Here is a 24,897-nt window from a genome sequence, read left to right as displayed (position 1 = left end):
AAGTAATTTACGTACGCCATCATTCAGTTTTTCTAAATAGTTCTATTGTCGCTTCTCTACAGCGAATTGGCGATTAGCGTTTCGGAGGGCAAAATTTTAGCGACGTTACTAACAGTTTCGCTAATCAGCTAAAAAATTAGCGGAAACGCTAAACCGCTAACTGAATTTTAGCGTCGCTAATTAGCAATTAGCGAATTAGCGGAATGGTGCCCATCACTGCAATCGTGCATGCATTGGTGCACTTTACACCGTGTAAGTCGGATGGAAAATGAGGCCAACAAAGTGCTGTCAAAATGCCTGCATTGACTACGAAATTTTTATTTTCTTCTGCTGACTTGAAAGTTAATTCATTCCTACGCGGGTTGTGTGATTTGTTTACGAATAGTATCTTACAAAATGAATATTTGATTTCCAGTACCAAGCACCAGGTTAGAGATTTCTTTGAACAATTTCTGTAACAGCTCGAAAACCGAGAAAAATCTGTTCGAAAACCAAAAAATCGAGTGAAGAGTTGCGTATCTCATATTTATTGTCAACTTGGAAAGACTGATTTAATGTTTAGCAACATTTAGAGTAATTCTCATTTGCAAGCGTGCGGTTAGAAACGCCAATTAAATGTGATTATAAATAGAAAATAATTTATTTTCCGATTTTCTAATTTATTTTATTCTCCTATTTATGGAATACGACCTCATTTGCCATTCTTGCAAATATTTTCACAAGCTCTCACTAATGCATAAAATATAAAAAATATTATTAGAAATATTGTGATTAACTGCAACTATACACCAGCTTGGTATGTTCATTGTTCTATCCATATTCGCAATGATTTATAGAAAGAATTAGTTTCATTTTATGTACGTACAATGACTAATAAAAGTAGTTTCGATTTGTAATACAACTTTCAAATGCTTAAAATAGTTTATGTGGGCTTCCAATAAAAACAGGTTGTTGTCTACTGAACAGCTTATATTAAGAAAATCACTATAAGAAAAACTATTACGAAACTTAATTGCATGAAAAGTAAAACAATGACAATTTTTACATGAAAAAAAGCCGCAATACACCTATATACTGGTATCAATGTACAATGCGCTTTATATTGGTCCCTAGCATTAGATATCGGATATACCTTAAACAAATTTATAATATAAAAGGTCATTATCAGTATGAAATATACTAATTACGCTGAGAATTATGAATATCGTCGCTATCCATCATATGCATATAATTTTGTACGTTCCACTGGCTCGACAGGTAGGAGAGTTCATGCGCCTCATTAATCAATCGGTTGTAAATGTAAGACTGTAAATCATCAGGCGGCGCCTCAAATCTTGGAAAAACAATCATAAAAACTAGAGTATTTGCGATCAGGTAAGAAATAAAAATAAAAAAATGTTGCGCATGAAAATTATTCAACAATTACCGAAGCAATTGTTGGCTAATGGTTTATGATGAAATCTCACAATTAAAGTAAAATAAACTTACCTATTCATCGCGAGTGGATTCAGTTGTAAATTGCTAGCTTGTTCAAGAGGACTTATCGGCAGTTGATATGGGACTGAAGTTGTACTAGTCGTAGTGGATGAAACATCTGTATGTATGTGTATTTGTGTTCATAAATTATTGAATAACAATTCAAGGTCTTAAAAGTAATAAAATAATTTTATTTAAAACTAAAAAGTAACAAAATAGTACATCACAGCCTGTGAAGCTCAACACTTACTGTTGGACATAGACGGTACGTTGTCGCTATATGTTGGAGGATTTGGTGTAGAAGGAGGTGATGGAGAATCTAAAGATATAACTGATTGCGAAGCATCTTCTGTAAAATGAAAGTACGAGCAATAATGTGACAAAATATCATTATAGTTTGTTTACTAGAGTTCTTGATATTTAGTTTGTTCGAATAATCGTAAATTGTTCTGTTTGCAAGTATTATAAAATTTTAGGTCAGATGAAAGTTGAGTCATTTTCTATTAATTATAGACAGAGAGCAGACGTTTCGTTATACTTATGGAATGTTGAGTTATTCCAAACTTATCAGTTTGCTTCATTAAAAATTGATATTCAAACACACTACCCGAAAAAAATAACATTAATAAAACATTAAAAAAAAACCTTAAAAATTGCGGTAACTGTACATAGTTATACCATAATTTAACTATGTTTTTCCTTGTAGATACATCAATTTTACATTAAATATCATTGTCCAGAACAATAAAAAACATCGTTTTTGCCATTTTTACAATGAAAAAGGGGGGTCGTTATGTATCTTAACAGCATTTTTTCATGCATTTTTCCCATACATTTAGAAGTCACTGACAATGTTTTTCATGGTAAAATTATTGTCGTGGTAGATTCAACAACAAAAAACGTTGTTAAAACATGGTAATGACAACAATCGTTTACAAGCTTACAGTAAAAATACCGTGTTTTTTATGGTTCATAAAAAACACGGTATTTTTACTGTATAAGCTTGTAAACGATTGTTGTCATTACCATGTTTTAACAACATTTTTTGTTGTTAAACAACCACGACAATAATTTTACCATGAAAAACATTGTCAGTGACTTCTAAATGTATGGGAAAAATGCTTGAAAAAATGCTGTTAAGATACATAACGACCCCCCTTTTTCATTGTAAAAATGGCAAAAACGATGTTTCTTATTGTTCTGGACAATGATATTTAATGTAAAATTGATGTATCTACAATGAAAAACATAGTTAAATTATGGTATAACTCTGTATAGTTACAGCAATTTTTAAGGTTTTTTTAATGTTTTGTCAATGTTATTTTTTTTTCGGGTATATCACTGTTATTGCAGAGGTCTATTTTTCGAACCTAACAAATACAAGGCTGATGGTAAAATTATATAATCAATACACGGCACCTTGAACCATTTTCTCTTAATATCAACTAGTAGGATGTTATCACAATGTGCTTGCACCGAGTTCCACTTAATAGCGCTATTTTGTGTGTTTTTGTTGCCTGATGCATGAGTAAAAAAATTTCATTTAGACAAAAACACGTTGAGTTTCAAAAAAAAAAATCACAAATCACGACTAGATTGTTGACTAAAGTCAACTTTTAGTTCGTAACTTTTATTTTCTTTTATAAATAAAAAATTGCGGTGAATATCAAGTATTATGGTTTGGTCTGAATTTATCTTCATCACTTCACATATTTTTCTAATATTCGATGAACTACGCAACCGAAAACTGGGTTCACCGAATAGCGGTATTATAACATTGGACTAAAAGCCAATTAGTGCTATTAGGTGCAACTCTACTTTAAACAAGCGGTTTTGTAATTATCCAATCTTCTACAATTTCGACAGATCGTTCATTTGGTTAGAAGGTAGAAAAGGAAATTAATTGAGTTTCTAATAAAATATTAGGAATCTGATTCATTCCAATGCCTTTTTATATTTGGATCAGTAACAAACATAATTAAATCGGTCGAGAAGTAATACATGATTAACATTGATAACTCCAATTTGGTTATGAAATCAAAAATGCGGAGGCAGTATTTTCTCAAAGACGAAATTAATTTTGTAACTAACATTGGATCTCGTGATACAATGCATACTGTTTTAACATGCTAAAAATTGAACTTAACAAAAAAGAACTATAATCAATAGTATATCCGCATAGCTTTCTCTATGTAAATCATTACGCAAATGACTATTACTCATCTAGAAAGCTCGGGCATATTATTTACAGAAATTAGCCATCAATATTTTTAAAGATCTGAAATAATAAAATTTAAATTTTACCATAAAATATCTAGAAATGTCGTCGTATTACAGTATTTCACTGTACATACACTTAAAATAGAAGTAGAAATTATGTCATGTGTAATTGAAAGTTCATTGTTTCTACGAAGTTGGCTATCTTTGAAGAATAAAACTACAGTTTATCAGTGTTTAAATTTGATATTTTCATTGATTGCATAAAACCTTGTGATGTGATCCATTTATTATTTCTTCACAGTACATATATACTCCCAATTCAGAATGATTTCCGTGTGCAAACACTGTTTTTATCACATATAGGTATTTACAATTGGAAATTGTTTGCACAATCATAAAAACGAATTGAGTTACTGTGATGTTTGTTTAACATATGTGACCTAGTCTTCTAACTAAAAGCTGTACAACTATCCTGTTTCTTCTACGGGCGAACTTTTCAGTGAAATTTAAATATTCGAATGCTAAATTGAGACTGACTATAATCACAGAAAATGTTAGTTGTTAGTTATATGACTGCGACTTAATATTTTAAATAAAACAAAGGATATATATATATATATATATATATATATATATATATATATATATATATATATATATATATATATATATATATATATATATATATATATATATATATATATATATATATATATATATATATATATATGTATATTTATATATATATATATATATATATATATATATATATATATATATATATATATATATATATATATATATATATATATATATATATATATATATATATACATATATATATATTTATATATATATATATATATATATATATATATATATATATATATATATATATATATATATATATTTATATATATATATATATATATATATATATATATATATATATTTATATATAAATATTCATATATATATAATATATATATTTATATATAAATATTCATATATATATAATATATATATATATATATATATATATATATATATATATATATATATATATATATATATATATATATATATATATATATATATATATATATATATATATATATATATATATATATATATATATATATATATATAAAGCACAGCACAATCCTTTGCACCACTTTAACGTCTGCATAGGAGCCTCCTATCGGGTCTCTTGCAGGTCCAAATTTTCTGCACTTTCTCAAGCACAAGGGGCAAACATCGAGGTGCTAGAATATACAAGGGGCATATCGATCAGTTTACGTTGTGCTTTGCCACCCTCAAAGTGAGGTTTTCGTCAGCCGATGGAAGTCTTATGGTAGCTATCTGGGTTCCGGCCGGACAATTCCGAAAGAAAATTATCTCAGTGGCCACTACCATCATGCCCTGCTTCTTGAGAGCTCATGTCATTTTTCGTCGCCTCTTACAGTCTTCAGGACCTCCGAGTACCTGAGACCTATCCGTCTCCACTATGAAAGCGTCATACTCACTCTATACTTTTCTGATCACCTTTGGTATTATCCCGAAGGCTTGGCTCGATCACGTGCCATTATCAAATTAATGGAGGCAACCTGTGATATTACATTATTGACTTAGTGTCTGCCCTTAATGAGCAAACCACTGCGAACGAACGAACGAGAAGGCGACCGTGCTTGGACTTAGTAACATCTTTGAGATGATATACACTTTTATCAAAAATTGATCGCACCAAAAACTTCACTGGCATATTTTTATTACAAAAAACTTTTGTTTCTACCTAGACTACCATTCTAACCTAGTCTCTCATGGAGAACAATATGGTTAATAATTCTATAGTCAGCATCATAATTTCATGATCATTAGTTTATCAATTTTTGATTATGTTTGCATCCAATCTCCCTCATGTATTCAACTAAGCATGATACCAGTGAATGGATAAAAATTTTCAGCTGATACAAGCGAACCATTAGCAAAATATCGTGAGTTTATTTTTATTTCTCATTGAACAAAATGTAATCAAAACAATCTCATAATTTGATGTTTTTTTTTTCTTCTCCATACCAAAATGTTTTGAATATATGAATATTGTAATCCTTTTTATCATTTATACCAATAAAATAGTTTCGTGATAATCGGAAGGATAACGTGACGTAATACAACAATCATAAATGCTAAGTGTTAAATATTTTTGAATAGGATGCTCGTTTTTTGATATTTATAAACATTTTAACAAACAAAAACAACGATTATCTAAAAAATTATTGAAGTATATGGACGATTCCCGCTTCTTCTATTTTTGTTTTCTCTTGTATCCTGATTTACGTTATAACTGTTATGCAAAGTGTAGTACACACTTAAAATTTTTTGCCAGGTCTCGTAATTTATTGCCGAGAACGGCACCACTGAGTGCTCGGTTAAAAAAATAATGACAGCTGTCACATTTTTTCGTGAATCTCGGTTCACCTAACTGATATTTCGGCTCGTTAATATTTTGTGCCGAAGCTTCAGTTAGGTTGAACCGAGATTTTCGAAAAAATGTGACAGCTGTCATTTTTTTTATAACCGAGCACTCAGTGGTGCCGTTCTCGGCAAAAGTTACCGAGATACGGCAAAAAAATTTAAGTGTGTACAGTAATTTCGCTTTGTAAGCGCTGACGACACATGCGGGTAACTATATATTTTGTGTTGTTTTTAAAATCGAATGTCACGAAACTACTGAATTGTGATTTATGAATTCAAAGCAGCGCAGGCATGCACTGTCTTTAAACTATTACCTTTCTTTCAGCAATCAACGGAACAACCGAAAGTCTTCAAGTGATTTGAGGGGCCGAATGTAATATATCACTGTAATATATAACACTCGACTCAACTCAGCGAACTGTGTTTTTTGTACCACTTTTTTCTAGCAAACTTTTCTCAGAGATGGCTGAAAAAAAAGGTCTAGTTACCCCATTCCTGTCGAATTTTAATATGATCGGACTAGTACCGTGCGGTTCCTGATTCCATGCACTTCGTATCAAAATGTTAAAAAAAGTCAAATATAAGAAGGTGTTACAAAAAGTTTATTTAAAATTAGATTTCTGTATACTGTTTATATTTGATATTTTTTCACATTTTGATACGAAATGCACGGAATAAACAGATGCAAGGAATCATGCATTGTGAATTTCATAAAGATTAATTGTGGTTCGAAAGTTACGGAGATAAGCGTAATGAAAACCAGTTAGAAATCGTAACTTCCAATATATTTAAATTATTTAAAAAATGACGGTACACTGTGTACTACAATTCGAAAAGTGATTAAGGCGGCATCCATAAATTACTTAACGCTCATAAGGAGGAGAGGGGGTGTCCTTGAGCGTTACGATTTGTTACACATGGGAGGGGGGAGGTGAGTTCAGCGTTACGTAACGAAAAATCTCTGGAGAGACTTTCCAAAAACGAGCATTTTTATCAAGGAAATCCTTCTGCAGTGTTATGTAATTTTTATGGGGGGGTATGTGTTGGCGTTACGTTTCGTTACATATGGGGGGTTGGGGTCCAAAAATTGAGTTTTTTTGCGTTACGTAATTTACGGATGTCGCCTAAACACCTTCCAATTGCAACCGAAAATACCAAGACTGGACGTTCCGGTCGCGATAGTAATGTAAACTTTAGGTGAAACTTCGTGCTCAAATTTGGCAAGATAATTTTAATTACACGTGCGAAACTGTGATCGATTGTTTGCACCACTGACGCATGTATAGAGTAGCAATTCGAGCGCACAAGTCAGACCGAACCAAGTGACATTTTTATGATTTCGAGAAATAAGAATTTTAAGTTGATAGTAAGCAAGCGCAACTACATCATTCTAGTAGAATTTATGGGGGACTGGAGGAACATACTGTAGTAGGTTAATGATATTCGCGTACTTTGCTTTTCAAATTCCATGCCCATTTGGATAAACTCAGGCCTTAGACGCGCCTTTGCTTTTGCATAAAAATGGCGTCTCTTAATAGGCCTGGATAAACTGGTTAAAAGTTGGCACAGGGCTCCATTAATGATTAGAAAATAATAACAAACCGTTAACAACATAATTTGCACACTTCAGCGTCAATTGAACCAGCTCGAAGAAAGTATTGATAAGTAAAATTTCTTCTTCGGACAATCGGTTGTGTTGCTTTCAGCTTCATAGTCTCTGACATAAATCTAATTAGCTTGTATAAATTAATAACAAACGTACATTTGCCACTTTTTCGATCTTCTTAAGGTGAAATCGTCAAGTTTCTAATCAGAGTCACGGTTATAATTTAAACTGTTTCAGAATTTATAAAATTTGGTGTCACCCACAATAAAGACTAACATTTCTCAGTTATGTGTTCAATCAGAGCGAATTTTGTATATTTTTCCCATCTACTGGAAAAGTATATTGTTTGGTCAACAGGCTTTGAAGTTTTGGAATAAACTTATGCTGACTTCAAATCAATGCTGAAAATTTCGGTAATTATAACTTATTTTTGCTTAACACATGGTTAAGGTTAAGGATTTTTTCAACCGCCTTGAGGCACGACTTCCCTAAGTCTGACTGACCTCAAATTTTGCATGGGGACATCTTTCGAAAAGACGAAGCTTCCTGCCATATAGCGAAACCTATCTCTGCTCAGTCTATCAGCTCCCGGTTTTCTGAATCGACAAATCCCAAGCACTACGAGTGCTTTTTCACCACATTTTCAAAAAAGAGGTACAGTAATCAAAGTCACCCCAGTTTACGGTACGGTACTACCACAGACAGACGTCCAAGCAAGAACAAAATTGATCGAAAATTCCGTGTAAATTTTCAAAGAAAATTGCGTTATAAATCACTTGTATACGCGCGCCGCCTGGTGACCTTATCGCTACAATACATTTTTTTTTCGCTGGTGTATGAGGCTGGCGTCACTGTTAGCGCTATCTGGTTACGAATTGCTACTACAAAAATCTTTACACAGTGTTTTTTTGCTAGTTCACATTGCAATGTTAAAAATTTATCACTACCATATTCGACCATTTTTATAATGGCCCCGTTGAGATTGAACATGCGTTACTCACTGGCGAACCCTGTTATCAGAAGGTTGTAAAAAAGAGATAAACTCACAAGGTATCTAAACAGTACGTGTTTATATCAAGCAAATCCAGATTCAGAAAACCGGGAGCTGATAGACTGAGCAGAGATAGGATTCGCTATATGGCAGGAAGCTTCGTCTTTTCGAAAGATGTCCCCATGCAAAATTTGAGGTCAGTCAGACTTCGGGAAGTCGTGCCTCAAGGCGGTTGAAAAAATCCTTAACCTTAACCATGTGTTAAGCAAAAATAAGTTATAATTACCGAAATTTTCAGCATTGATTTGAAGTCAGCATAAGTTTATTCCAAAACTTCAAAGCCTGTTGACCAAACAATATACTTTTCCAGTAGATGGGAAAAATATACAAAATTCGCTCTGATTGAACACATAACTGAGAAATGTTAGTCTTTATTGTGGGTGACACCAAATTTTATAAATTCTGAAACAGTTTAAATTATAACCGTGACTCTGATTAGAAACTTGACGATTTCACCTTAAGAAGATCGAAAAAGTGGCAAATGTACGTTTGTTATTAATTTATACAAGCTAATTAGATTTATGTCAGAGACTATGAAGCTGAAAGCAACACAACCGATTGTCCGAAGAAGAAATTTTACTTATCAATACTTTCTTCGAGCTGGTTCAATTGACGCTGAAGTGTGCAAATTATGTTGTTAACGGTTTGTTATTATTTTCTAATCATTAATGGAGCCCTGTGCCAACTTTTAACCAGTTTATCCAGGCCTATTAAGAGACGCCATTTTTATGCAAAAGCAAAGGCGCGTCTAAGGCCTGAGTTTATCCAAATGGGCATGGAATTTGAAAAGCAAAGTACGCGAATATCATTAACCTACTACAGTATGTTCCTCCAGTCCCCCATAAATTCTACTAGAATGATGTAGTTGCGTTTGCTTACTATCAACTTAAAATTCTTATTTCTCGAAATCATAAAAATGTCACTTGGTTCGGTCTGACTTGTGCGCTCGAATTGCTACTCTATACATGCGTCAGTGGTGCAAACAATCGATCACAGTTTCGCACGTGTAATTAAAATTATCTTGCCAAATTTGAGCACGAAGTTTCACCTAAAGTTTACATTACTATCGCGACCGGAACGTCCAGTCTTGGTATTTTCGGTTGCAATTGGAAGGTGTTTAGGCGACATCCGTAAATTACGTAACGCAAAAAAAACTCAATTTTTGGACCCCAACCCCCCATATGTAACGAAACGTAACGCCAACACATACCCCCCCATAAAAATTACATAACGCTGCAGAAGGATTTCCTTGATAAAAATGCTCGTTTTTGGAAAGTCTCTCCAGAGATTTTCCGTTACGTAACGCTGAACTCACCTCCCCCTCCCATGCGTAACAAATCGTAACGCTCAAGGACACCCCCTCTCCTCCTTATGAGCGTTAAGTAATTTATGGATGCCGCCTCAATCACTTTTCGAATTGTAGTACACAGTGTACCGTCATTTTTTAAATAATTTAAATATATTGGAAGTTACGATTTCTAACTGGTTTTCATTACGCTTATCTCCGTAACTTTCGAAACACAATTAATCTTTATGAAATTCACAATGCATGATTCCTTGCATCTGTTTATTCCGTGCATTTCGTATCAAAATGTGAAAAAATATCAAATATAAACAGTATACAGAAATCTAATTTTAAATAAACTTTTTGTAACACCTTCTTATATTTGACTTTTTTTAACATTTTGATACGAAGTGCATGGAATCAGGAACCGCACGGTACTAGTCCGATCATATTAAAATTCGACAGGAATGGGGTAACTAGACCTTTTTTCAGCCATCTCTGAGAAAAGTTTGCTAGAAAAAAGTGGTACAAAAAACACAGTTCGCTGAGTTGAGTCGAGTGCTATATATTACAGTGATATATTACATTTGGCCCCTCAAATCACTTGAAGACCTTCGGTTGTTCCATTGATTGCTGAAAGAAAGGTAATGGTTTAAAGACAGTGCATGCCTGCGCTGCTTCGAATTCATAAATCACAATTCAGTAGTTTCGTGACATTCGATTTAAAAAAAAACACAAAATATATAGTTACCCGCATGTGTCGTCAGCGCTTACAAAGCGAAATTACTGTACACACTTAAATTTTTTTGCCGGATCTCGGTAATTTTTGCCGAGAACGGCACCACTGAGTGCTCGGTTAGAAAAAAAATGACAGCTGTCACATTTTTTCGAAAATCTCGGTTCAACCTAACTGAAGTTTCGGCATAAAATATTAACGAGCCGAAATATCAGTTAGGTGAACCGAGATTCACGAAAAAATGTGACAGCTGTCATTATTTTTTTAACCGAGCACTCAGTGGTTCCGTTCGCGGCAATAAATAACCGAGACCTGGCAAAAAAATTTAAGTGTGTACTACACTTTGCATAACAGTTATAACGTAAATCAGGATACAAGAGAAAACAAAAATAGAAGAAGCGGAAATCGTCCATATAGTTCAATAATTTTTTAGATAATTGTTTGTTAAAATGTTTATAAATTTCAAAAAACGAGCATCCTATTCAAAAATATTTAACACTTAGCATTTATGATGTTTTGTTGTATTACGTCACGTTATGCCTTAAAAGAAAAAATCAAATGACAGTTAGGTATTACAGGTGCTCCGATTATCACGAAACTATTTTATTGGTATAAATGATAAAAAGGATTACAATATTCATATATTCAAAACATTTTGGTATGGAGAAGAAAAAAAAAACATCAAATTATGAGATTGTTTTGATTACATTTTGTTCAATGAGAAATAAAAATAAACTCACGATATTTTGCTAATGGTTCGCTTGTATCAGCTGAAAATTTTTATCCATTCACTGGTATCATGCTTAGTTGAATACATGAGGGAGATTGGATGCAAACATAATCAAAAATTGATAAACTAATGATCATGAAATTATGATGCTGACTATAGAATTATTAACCATATTGTTCTCCATGAGAGACTAGGTTAGAATGGTAGTCTAGGTAGAAACAAAAGTTTTTTGTGATAAAAATATGCCAGTGAAGTTTTTGGTGCGATCTATTTTTGATAAAAGTGTATATCATCTCAAAGATGTTACTAAGTCCAAGCACGGTCGCCTTCTCGTTCGTTCGTTCGCAGTGGTTTGCTCATTAAGGGCAGACACTAAGTCAATAATGCAGTATCACAGGTTGCCTCCACTAATTTGATAATGGCACGTGATCGAGCCAAGCCTTCGGGATAATACCAAAGGTGATCAGAAAGATGACACCCCGTTAAGCATACAGACGCGAGGCATACGGACGCGAGGCATAGTACGCTAGGCATAATGGACGGCAGGCATACGGACACGAGGCATATGGACGCGAGGCCGAATGGACGCGAGGCCGAATGGACGCGAGGCCGAACGGATGCGAGGCCGAATGGACGCGAGGCCGAATGGACGCGAGGCCGAATGGACGCGAGGCCGAATGGACGCGAGGCCGAACGGACGCGAGGCCGAACGGACGCGAGGCCGAATAAACGCTAGGCCGAAAGGACACAAGGCCAAGGGGAAGTGATATGGAATGTGTTATTATCGTCATCATCAACACAGCATTCGATAACATGTATTTCGCTTCAAAGTGTCATTTGAAAAGCAATACACTCGCGGCCTTCGGCCGACTCGCTGTACGAGCGAATGCTGTCCTTACTCGCTACCGCTCGTTCGGACTTAACTAAGGGAAGAAAACTCTGTTTGAGTAGACCTAGCAAACCAGTAGATCAGTCGTTTGGGTGCGAGAGGCCGCCGCTTCCGACGGCGGGTCGGCGGCCGGCTCGGACTCGGATTCCTTGCCCTCGATTATGCGTCTTCGCCGCATGATTTCAAGAAAGGTATTATACCCAACTTAAACTCTTTAGAAATATAATAACACCTGAACTACATAATTGGATCTCATGCGATCGTACAACATCGCATTCGGCCTCGCGTCCATTCGGCCTTGCGTCCATTCGGCCTCGCGTCCATTCGGCCTCGCGTCCATTCGGCCTCGCGTCCAATCGGCCTCGCGTCCATTCGGCCTCGCGTCCATTCGGCCTCGCGTCCGTTATGCCTTGTGGCAGTATGCCTCGTATCCATTATGCCTCACATCCATTATGCCGCGCGTCTGTATGCCTAGCATACTATGCCTAACATCCATATGCCTAGCGTCCATATGCCTCGTGTCCCGTCCCCATCAGAAAAGTATAGAGTGAGTATGACGCTTTCATAGTGGAGACGGATAGGTCTCAGGTACTCGGAGGTCCTGAAGACTGTAAGAGGCGACGTAAAATGACATGAGCTCTCAAGAAGCAGGGCATGATGGTAGTGGCCACTGAGATAATTTTCTTTCGGAATTGTCCGGCCGGAACCCAGATAGCTACCATAAGACTTCCATCGGCTGAAAAAAACCTCACTTTGAGGGTGGCAAAGCACAACGTAAACTGATCGATATGCCCCTTGTATATTCTAGCACCTCGATGTTTGCCCCTTGTGCTTGAGAAAGTGCAGAAAATTTGGACCTGCAAGAGACCCGATAGGAGGCTCCTATGCAGACGTTAAAGTGGTGCAAAGGATTGTGCTGTGCTTTCCAAGTGCCTAGTTTGCATCGAGAAACGTGACGCTAAACACACCTCGGAAGTCCCAAAGTGCCGGACCGGCAGCCGGCTGCTACGATACGGGTGAGGAGGTGACACAACTAAATCTGATTTTCTCCTACATGACACAGCCATGGTGTTCTAAATACCGTTTTATAAAATAAAATACGCCATCAAAACTGTTAATGCCAGTTGGATTGCATTACTGTCCTGCACATCTGGGCCAAATTTGAAAATCATCGTTGGACTAACTTTTGAGTTAAGCACTTTAGTAGTTTTTTGGAGGATTTCTCATAAAAATATACTCAAACAACCCTTCCAAAACGAACATAAATCATAGTAGGTATTGTTTTGCAGGCGACATATGACCATTGATGACCTTTCTGAAAGATTTGAGCTTTATTAGGACCATTGGGAAAATTTTCTATTAAAAAAAACAGGTAAAATGTCCAGTTGTCAATCTAAACCAAAAAAACATTTAAACCTCAGTTCACACTGGAATTCGAAAACTAGACCAATGGAAACTTTATATCTTGATGGCTTAATACGAACATGTTTCAATTATAAAAAATATACCTTAAAAACTGTTCACGTTAGCATGGGCGTAGCCAGAATTTCTAGTTTTACTAGAATTTTTAGTAAAACTCTTAAGTTCATTTAAACCTTTGGACATATCAAGAGAAACATTTTGAAAGGTCCAATCTGCTTTGATCGATTTTTTGATCGATCACTTTCATTAAATCACCACGAGCACAAGTTGATAGCCGATGGATCACTCTAGCCTTCTGAACGAAAACCGCGCTTGGGAGAGTTACTAAAGATGAACCATTACCAAAATGAAAAAACGTTCCGGAAAAACATTAAAAGCAGATAGGATCTTTTGAAATGTTTATCTAGATATCAGTGATCAACACTAAATTTCATTTTTCTATTAACACTTAACTAAACTAAACTGTAATTTAATTTACACTAAACGTACCGTAGAAAGATAACAATAACAATGTCGTTATAATTGAAAAACCATCTTCCTTCTATTCGCGGAGCGCTCCAGCACTAATTCAGTAAATTATGCACGATTGTTGTTAACCATTTGCCGATGAACACTCAGCAAACAGAGAGCACTCAACCGCACTGCCGTGGGCTGTGACTTTGACGCAAGCACCAGAAGCACAAAATCGCTCCAGAAGCGATTTTGTCTAAATCTTTCGCAAATTAACAGAAGCGCTTTATCACGCAATCTGATCTGATAGAATCTGAGTAAATATTTTGAAAAACGTATCCCATTGCTTTGAAACGTTTATTCATGTAAGTGCATTGAGTTCTAACGCTAACGTCACTTCTCCTGCAAAATAGCAAAACCATTTCAACGTTTTGCATAAAAAGTGACGTCGGTGCGCCTGAGCAGTCTAGTTTGCCGTGCGTACTGGTCGGTCAGCAGCAAGGATATAATTGAAATTATATACTCCACAAGCATGATAATCGTATCCGTACCTCAACGTCACTTCTTTGCAAAAAGGCGCTAACGTCACTTTTTATTTTTGGTATTTCTCAGTTATTCATCAACATTTTTGAAAACTGCAACAAACATCTTCAAGGTGGCAACCTATACTATAGTAATACATAAAAAATGAAATTTGAAAATTTGGCGCTTACGTCAAAACGCTAGCCCACGGCAGCGCTGTTCAACCATTGTTGACCTCAGCCAGGTTTCTACCCGACGTAATGTGCTGAACGAGCGTTCAATCGTGCATGTTTCACATGGTAGAGCAAGTGCAATTTTAATTGCTTTCTCATGTCGTTTTCGTTTTCGCGGTGTAGCTACACTTTTTCCGGGCTATACTTTGCAGCTTCAAATAAAACATTTTCAGTGTCGTTGCATTGGTATGCGTAATAATGGGATAGCTGTCAATTTGTTTTGTTTTGGTCATTATCGCGTTCGTCATTCTGTCTCGTTTCCATTTCATATGTCCTTCTCGCAAATGTGCTGAAAAAAAAACTACCTGACACTCCACCACGTGGAACGAGAACCAAAACAAACCAGTTTTGACACATACGTGTGAATGTGTTGGTAACTTCCTACATTTCACTCTGCTTTTCCCGGGTGTCGTCAGGGACAGAAAAAGGGTAGTCAGAGACAGAAAAAGGGTAGTCCGATAAGTCAAATAAAACATCTACGGTGTCAAAAGTGTCGTTTGAGTGTAGCTAAACGAAAACGACATCAGTCGCAGGGAAGAAAGAACGGGCTTCAGCTATCAGGTCTATATGATCCAGCTCTTCCAAGTTCTTACGGTCTGCTCTCATGTTGCTGCAATGTTGATACCAAACTTCCACCTTTTCAATAAAATTGTAAACTGTTTCTATGGGCTAAATATGACGTTTTGTGCTAATAGAGCAATTGAAAACAAAATTCTGCACCAATGTCAACAACGGAGGGGGACACCCTGCCCCCCCCCCCCTGGCTACGCCTATGCATGTTAGATGGTTCTTATTCCTAATATACTACGTCTATGTCTATGTGTACCGGTATATCTTTAGCAAAGTTATAAATTATGTTTAGCCTAAATCGTCAACCTTTTCTTCTAAGACAAATAACTTCCTTTGTAATTCATGACTGCGAGCTTAAATTGTGATTTGTATGATTTTGAGGTATGAAGAGTTTTTATCGCTCCCAAGTTATCGCGAAAAGGGCGCATATATCGTTAGTTGAATTAATGATTGGAACAATTCATTATTTTAGCTTTTGGTGGCTAACGATGCCTTTAAGACCCGTTCCAAAATTTGCAAAAAGTCAGGAGTTATAAGTTGGTTGCCTAAAACCTCGAATATCATAAAAAATATTAAAAAATTAGGTTTCAACTTGTACAAATTGCTCATAATATGTACATAATAAACCCAAAAAGGTTTAATTAAAATGGTAGGTGTCATGAAATTTTAAGTATTCGTGGCAATGAAAAAAGAATTTTTTTGACATAAATCTCCTAAAACGTGAGTTTTACCCCCCTGTCAAGTTATTATATATACATTACTACCTTAATGTAAGTATATGCTCCATTCATCTTGTCTAATAACTAAACATAAATGAAAAAAGAAAAGTGTTTACACATCATGTTTTTCATTCGATTCTGCTCCTGTTTTCAAAACTAAGTTCGTGCATTGTTCGAAAAAACATTGCTTTTTCCCAAATATATCCACAAATATACATAAAAAGTAATATTGATAGATTTACAACAGACGAACAGATGCGCCTCTTCGAAAACAAAAACCTTAAGAATCGTCGTCCTCGTTCGCAACGTTATACTTATGCTCCACCATATGAGATTACTGCCTACTGACAAATTTTCGTAAAAACGGATTGGACAAAGAAATCATCATTGAGTAACACGTCTGTTCGTCTGTGGATTCACTAAAGACCTCTTTAAGAACTGACAGGTGTCACCGAACCAGCTGATGTTGATGTTGCTTTAACGTTCGGTTCGTAGCTTTAGAATTCCAGTAAACTGAGATGTCAAATAATGTTTTTGGTTCAGGCCCCGGGTAAAATGGCAATTTCTGCATTTTACCCGGGGTTCTTTAATCCGAACAATTTTCCGATGGTCCTAATACAGCTCAAATCTTCCAGAAAGGTCATCAATGGGCATACGTTGCCTGTAAAACAATACCTACAATGATTTATGTTCGTTGTTTTAATATATTTGTATGAGGAATTCTCCCTAAAATTTTGAAAGGGCCTAACTCAAAAATTAGTCGAACGATGGTTTTCAAATTTGGTTCAGAACTGCAGGGCTTTGATACAAACCAACTGACATTAACAGTTTTGATTAGAGATGCACCGAATGATAGGGCTGGGAAAAAGTTATTTTTGAAAACTACCGAAAATTCGGATTATCGAATAATGATTTGAGCTCGAGCTTGTCTAGGGTAATTCACTTTAATTCAAGAGTAATTTGGTTTTTAATTTTTCTCATTTAATCATCATGTTCTGTTGAATATTCGGCCGTCTGTTTGGCCGAATATTCTAGTCGTAGGTGGTCCGATGTGATTTAAATGCAATCAATACTTGAGTAACTGAAAGCTCTAGATTCTTTGGTGACGGGTTTTGGCCCACCTGCATGTTTTGGCCCATCCTTTTCACATTTAATGCATTTCTGATCTGATAAATTCAATGCATATTAGAAAACAATGTATGCATAAGAAAAATAATATACCGAAGAATCATACCACACTATAATTTTCGGCAGAATACAGAATCTAAGTAGCATTATTCTGAAATTAGTTCATAAATATTTGAAATCATGCCTGAGTTAACCCAAAGTCAAGAGAAACCGAAAGTATTTAAGTAAACTGCCGAGAGCTATTGTAGAAAATATGTATGTTTTTCAAACAATTTTGTTCTAGTAATATCAATAAAATACCATAGAAACAGTTTTTATACTCTAATAAGTGAAAAAAATTAGGAGTAGTTTTAGGCATGGTCGGAATATGTTTGTCTCTGTCCAAAGCAAACACATTTTGGCCATGGCAAGTTTTGACAGCTCTATGTTTACCATTCGGTCGTTGCGCGCTGAGCGGAGAAACAGCTTGAAGCAATTTACAGGTGATTATTTCTTAATTTATTACATTTCACGATATGAGCCGGCTGCAAATGCCTGAAAAACTGCAACAAGCCGGATCTTTTTATTTTCAAATACCTAAATTTGCGGAAACATCACGACCAGGGATGTCATGTAGAAAACCTCATGTAGTTTTCGACGAGTTTTCTACGTAGAATACCTCTGGTAGAATACCTAACCAAAAACGAGTATTATACGAAAACCTGCAAAGATGTTTTTGTGGTGAATAAACGAAATTTCAGTTTAAAAAAATTATTTATTTTTAATTGTGATTATTTTGTGTGAATTGAGAACTAATTTGACATTCAAAATCGTTGCTTTTAATCTCCATCGAATGAAATTGTTTTTGATGTGTTTCATAAGTTTTCGGATTAGAAATACCTTCTGTTTGCAAAATATTCTAGAGCTTTCTAGCCAGTACAAACAACGAACCCAGGTATGTTCAATTTTATCTTCGAAACTTTATATAAATTTGTAAATTAAAATAAGTAGCAATTCAGAACCCAAATATTGAGTAATTGCTTAACTCAAAACTGAGTAATACTGTACCCAAAAAGTGAGTAACAATCAGTCAGTTTTTGAAACGCCTTGTTTCTCAAGTATGCGTTTACGGAGTTACTCAGTTTATGAGTTGTTCCACTTTTTACGAAAATGCGTCAAATCTTACGAAAATGCGTAAAGAATTCTTCCTGCAACCGTTTAAAGTTGCATGGAATTTTTGGTGGGCTTTTTTACATATGCCAGGGGAACCATGAACCATTGAGATTGGGTAGCTCTAAATATATGAGATTTGACAGCGATAGCATAGTTCTGTAGAAATCAGGCCTTAGATGCGCCTTTGCTGTTGCACTGATTTTGTATGTGACGTATATTATGCGATTTTGCTTTCATTAGCATTTTTGGATGACAACAAATATGTTGTTGAACCGTGAATTACAATTGAAATTGTTGAGTGAGAACTTTGTTTGCTTTTTTAAGTTTCTTTATCATTGCTTGTTTCGCCATAATAACAAAGTAATCCGGGGAAACACTTTCTTGCTTCTTCGTGTTTCGTTTTGTTATATTAACTCTCCCGTTACTTAAATACACCTAATGAGCGCAGCGAATGGCATTTTATGACTCATGCTGTGTATTTTCGAGTGTTTGAGAGTTTTCTACTTGCAAGAGGTTTTCTATCGTAGAAAACGCAGAATACAGTTTTCTACGTAGATTACTTACGAGTCCCGAAAAATCGCGTAGAATACCATCCCTGATCACGACAAAATGATGTTCTCGTCAAATTAACTGTTTCTACTCTAAAAAGATCGATTATGATCTAAAATATGATCAGTCCAAAATATTTCAACACACAGCTCGAAATATACGATGTATAGCAAAGAAGACACATACTGCCGCTCCAAGCATAACTGTCCCATATTCTGTGCAAACCTTATGGACGCTGGGATAGTTATGCTTGGAGCGGCAGCATAGCTCTCAACAATGGTATGATAGAGGTTTTCATGTTGAAAAAATCATGTGTTTTTTTCAATGAATTGTGCAATCACTTCCTAAAGCGGGCCAAAATACCCCCGTTACCCTATTCGGATGAGTATGATTCAAACTGAAATATTCACTCAAGTCACATTAAAAGGGTTAGTAACGAAAGGCTGAAACCCAACAGGCTGAAACTCGAAATGCTGAAAAGAATATAGCATCTACGAAAAGCTGAATGCTCAAAAGGCTGAATGAACGAAAGGCTGAACCATGAAAAACTGAATCTTTTGTAACTTGAATCAAAATCGTTAAAAATTTCGGATACATGAATCTTCAGAAGGTTTAATACTCAAACCTAGTTAGTTTGTGCAATCGAAAAATAATTTTCGTGACATCTCTGAAAATATACACACGTAACTCTTGTACACGTTTTATAGATGATTCAGCGCGAGAGACAGCCTCCAGCAGAAATCATCTCTGTATAGGTTCGTTCGTTTTCCTAGCTCTACTGTCTAGTAGGGGTGATTCCCTAGTTTAGTCCGAACGAGCGATAGCAAGTAAGGACAGCATACATCTCATGCAATCGAGCCGGCCCTACAAAAAAACGAAAGAAATGAATTTCTTAAACTTTCATCCTTAAGATTTTTAAGCTTTTCGTGATTCAGCCTTTCGTGTTTTTCAACCTTATGTAGCTTTCAGCCTTTCGTGATTTCAGCTTTTTGGATTTCAGCCTTTCGTAGTATACCTGCAATAAGGCCGTCTATATTCAGCAGTGTAACTCAAAACAGTTCACAAACCAAACTATAATTTTTATAAAACCTGATGGACTGTGTTTCACGAACCAGTAACTAGTAGTAATCACTCAATCAATTCAATTTTTTTCGACCTGCTGCTTTGCTTACGTCATCATGCTTTCGCATGCTTGATTATTCGCCGCATAACTCTCGCATTTAGACCTAAACGACAAAACAAAAAATGACACTTTTACAACTATTAGTAAGAGTCGCAGTCATTGAGATGAATTTTTCATTTATAATCTGCTACGTTGGCGTTAGCTCTTTTTTATAGACGCGAAACATAAAAAATATCGGTGAATGTCGTATCGTCAGTAGAACGTGTAATATAAATATACCCTTGTTTATAAGATCGATAGGTTTCTAACTCTCTAGCAACCTAATCATCGGCTATTTGGCCATCTTATAGTAACTATTTTTAATTTGTTTCACTATCCATTAGTTCTTCGTTGATAATAACATTCTCATATTCGACGGCTTCTTCTTCGCCGAAAAAATATAAGTTAATGGTTCATGTTCGATCAACCCGTGTGCCAAGCGTGTAGAAAGTGAAAAATAGACAACATTTTAAACATCAGCCATCTAATACATTTTTATATGAACATTTAACAATTTAATATGGACATAGGCCAAAAACAAAGATTGTTATACTAAAATAATAATTTCTTCGTACTAATCAAACTAAAGCATTCATTTAAAATAAGCAAAAGAATAAGAATCGTCTTGAACGTCATTATACAAATTTTGCGAGTTTGCGTCGTGCTCTGGTTAATGTCGTTGAGTCAGGAATGGTTTTAATTTCTTTTGTTTTTAAAAGGATATCTGTTTGCTGAGACCTACCATTAATTTTTGGTTTTGAAATTGTTGTAACAGGCTGTTGATTAACAATTGTATTCGAGGTACTCGTAATTGTAGCAATGGTGCCGTTTCCTGTACCTTGTCCTGTCGATCGCGTTACAGTTTTACGCTTCAGAGGAAGGTCGTCATCCGAATCACTTAGCGTTAGATCAACCTAAAATAACAAAACGGGCAAGTAAGAGAAGATTCTGAAAACAGTCTGAAAAATAAATACCGTGTCAGCAGATGGTGCCGTTGTAGATGTAGGTTCGCTGCTGGAAATTACACTAGCCTGGCTAATGCTCGATTTAGGTGGATCGGTAGTGATTACTTCTATAAAAATATAGTTCATGTTTTGATATCAATCACCAGTTGACATTGACAAAATAAATTAATGAATTTACCGATATCATCTGAAATGACCTCAACTTTTTGCACTGGTTTACTAGGTGTGTCAAGTGCGCATGTATCGTTACTTTTCACATGAGTACTCCAAGATCCATCTTTATGTAATTGAATTTCATTATCATCTCCCGACAGTTTATTCGACGCCAGCACCTCTTGGAAGTATCTGTGAAAATGAATTATGTATTTCAAAAAACAACAATTCTGACCCTTCGTAGTAAGAATAAAACAAGACGAAACAACGTACCACTTTGCAACACATGGAAAATTTGACTCTCAAAAAGTCATGTTCAAACATAATTACAGAGGAAAAAATGTTAAAGTTCCCTTGCATTCAAATAAATTTTCCTCAAAGACATATTTTTGTCGTAAATTTGTGAGCTCTTTATTAAATCACTCTATTAATTTTCTTGTGCCAACGTAAGAACAATCACATACCGCGACGACGCGAGACAGGACATAACACTTATTATTCTTACAAAACATAAAAAGGAGTAAATTTACCTTTTTCGTCGACCGGTTTCGGGCTACGATCTTGCCCATCAGCTGGACGATGTCCGACTAGTTACTTGTGGTAGTTTCCGATCCTGATACGCAGAGAGTTGTACTGTATTTACAGCTTCGTTAGATGGAAGAGAGGGGACGATATTGGGGGGTCGTCCTCATTCATTAGTGGGTGGTCAGTGGTAGTGATGTACATGGATTCCCATGCATTTAAGTGTGCGGTTTTTTGTACATTTTTTATCAGTTTAACCTTTTCCCAATCAACACTATGTTTTTGGGATGTAGTGTGTGCTGCCACACTTGAGTCATTGACTCGATCGTTTTCTACTGCAGTTTTATGTTCTCGCAGTCTAGCTTTAAGTTTACGCCGAGTTTGGCCAATGTAAACAGCGGGGCAGTTTTCGCAGGGGATTTTGTATATGCCTGATTTTTCCTCCGGAGGCACTTTGTCTTTAAGATTAACCAGCAGATCTTTTAAATTGTTATTGCTTTTATATGCAGCGTGGAAACCAGTGAGTATAGCTGTTATACGTACGAGGAACACAAATTTAAAAATGGCAAACCCAGAGACCCGCTCAATGCAATGACGGAAGAAGCGAGTGCCGTTCGGCAGAAAGTTGCGCACCTGTTGGGAGAGGATAAACTGGAACGTAAGTTTCACGTTCCCAATCCAAAAGTTGCAGCGCTGTACTGCCTCCCAAAAATACACAAAGTCCCATTAGCAATGCGTCCTATTTCGTCAAATATCGGTACACCGATGGAAAAGATGGCTGCCTGGGTGGTGGAAGAGATGAAAAAATACCCCATAACCCATGGCATGAATGTGAAGAATTCTGTAGAGTTAGTGGATAGACTGCGAGATATAGAGCCGAAAAGGGAAGAAATCTTGGTGTCATTTGATGTAACTGCTCTATTCCCCAGCGTACCAGTGAATAATGCATTGGATAGTCTGCGCAGACATCTAGAACAGAAACGTGTACCCCCCAATCACATCGAAGCATATCTCTTGATAACGAAAACCTGTATGAACCAGAACTATTTTTCATTTAGGGGTAGGTTCTTCAGACAGACATTTGGGCTCAGCATGGGCAATAAATTGTCACCACTTTTGGCAGAAGCTTTTATGAGCGACTTTGAAATGGGATTGCTCGAAGAAAAATATTTCCCGCGAGTTTGGAGGCGCTATGTCGACGACATCTTTTCAGTGGTAAAAGAACGATATCTTTCACAAACGCTAGACTTATTAAACTCCCGCCATAGTACAATTAAATTTACGGTAGAAAAAGAATCCGACGGGAAGCTACCATTCCTGGATCTTATAATTAACAGAAAAGAAAATGATACACTAAAGTACGAAATATATAGAAAACCGACATCCACAGACAGATACATTACCTCAGATTCCAACCATCACGGTGCTCAAAAACAAGCAGCCTTCCATTCGATGGTACACCGTCTCTTCAGCATACCGATGGAGAGCGAAAACTTCGTAACCGAAAGAAATAGAATACATGAAGCTGCCGAACTGAATGGATACGATAAAACTTTCGTTGACAAAATTCTCCGGAAACACGAAAGGAAAAAACACAGACAGAACTGCACAACACTACAGCCAGAGAAAGAAGAAAAGCGTTGGATCAGCCTCCCGTTTTATCCAAAATTGACAAATTCTATCCAATCCGTACTTCAAAAACATGGTTTCCACACTGCATATAAAAGCAATAACAATTTAAAAGATCTGCTGGTTAATATTAAAGACAAAGTGCCTCCGGAGGAAAAATCAGGCATATACAAAATCCCCTGCGAAAACTGCCCCGCTGTTTACATTGGCCAAACTCGGCGTAAACTTAAAGCTAGACTGCGAGAACATAAAACTGCAGTAGAAAACGATCGAGTCAATGACTCAAGTGTGGCAGCACACACTACATCCCAAAAACATAGTGTTGATTGGGAAAAGGTTAAACTGATAAAAAATGTACAAAAAACCGCACACTTAAATGCATGGGAATCCATGTACATCACTACCACTGACCACCCACTAATGAATGAGGACGACCCCCCAATATCGTCCCCTCTCTTCCATCTAACGAAGCTGTAAATACAGTACAACTCTCTGCGTATCAGGATCGGAAACTACCACAAGTAACTAGTCGGACATCGTCCAGCTGATGGGCAAGATCGTAGCCCGAAACCGGTCGACGAAAAAGGTAAATTTACTCCTTTTTATGTTTTGTAAGAATAATAAGTCTTTATTAAATGTTTGTTAAAAAAAATTAATTCGATTTGTTTTACCCCATAAGTACTCGGCAGGTTACCCGGGTACCCACTACCCACAAACTGAAATGCTTCTTGCTTTTTCGTTCCTTGGCCGATTTTCGATTTTGGAATACAAAACCGGCATAAACCTGTGACCACAATCTGGTTCCTATAAATCCGGATCTTCGAGAGCATGTTCCGATGAGACAAATTAGTACAATTGTCAATAAACCGAGCAACATTATCAAAATTCATTATATCACTCCAGCAGTTGGTTTTCATTCATTTTGAGTCCATCTGATAGGTTGTCCGAAATGGCCATTTCGGAGCAGATTCCTGATCTTAAACATAGTCCCGAAGATCCGGTATTACGGGAACCATATGGACACCAATGGCAATGGTAAAATAGCCAAATTTTCAAGTCTATTGACGGGTCAAGATCGAAAATCGGCCAAAAATTGAAGAAGTAAGAAGCATTTCATTTTTGTGGGTGCCCGGGTACCCTGCCGAGTACTTACTTGTGTTAAAATTGCCGAGTTCATAGCGGTTAAAAAGAATGTAATTCAAAAATATTGGTCATTTCAGGTTTTTTTGAATAAATTCTTTAGACAGAGAATT

The 24,897-nt window shown here is 36.0% G+C and overlaps 1 protein-coding gene across 13 annotated transcripts in view; it reads right to left on the bottom strand.

The window, feature by feature from the left end:
• Window positions 1-616: 616 nt before the first annotated feature.
• Window positions 617-24,897, bottom strand: part of LOC129727008 (E3 SUMO-protein ligase PIAS2) — a 73,662-nt gene continuing 49,381 nt past the window's right edge. For 9 of the 13 annotated variants that reach the window (XM_055684355.1, XM_055684361.1, XM_055684350.1 and 6 more), the window contains exons 7-12: window positions 21,519-21,685; window positions 21,350-21,447; window positions 21,118-21,289; window positions 1,727-1,825; window positions 1,489-1,594; window positions 617-1,333 (exon numbers count right to left, since the gene is read on the bottom strand). In XM_055684355.1, the coding sequence (XP_055540330.1) occupies window positions 1,180-1,333; window positions 1,489-1,594; window positions 1,727-1,825; window positions 21,118-21,289; window positions 21,350-21,447; window positions 21,519-21,685 (796 nt within the window). In that variant the 3' untranslated portion in view covers window positions 617-1,179. Of the gene's footprint in view, window positions 1,356-1,488; window positions 1,646-1,726; window positions 1,826-13,293; window positions 20,761-21,117; window positions 21,290-21,349; window positions 21,448-21,518; window positions 21,686-24,897 lie in introns of those variants that run through there. The other 4 variants (XM_055684358.1, XR_008728457.1, XM_055684359.1 and 1 more) reach the window with 4 other exon arrangements.

This window comes from Wyeomyia smithii, chromosome 3, assembly GCF_029784165.1.
Source record: "Wyeomyia smithii strain HCP4-BCI-WySm-NY-G18 chromosome 3, ASM2978416v1, whole genome shotgun sequence".
In the NCBI taxonomy this organism is placed as follows: Eukaryota; Metazoa; Arthropoda; class Insecta; order Diptera; family Culicidae; genus Wyeomyia; species Wyeomyia smithii.
This window is presented reverse-complemented; position numbering and strand designations above follow the sequence as displayed.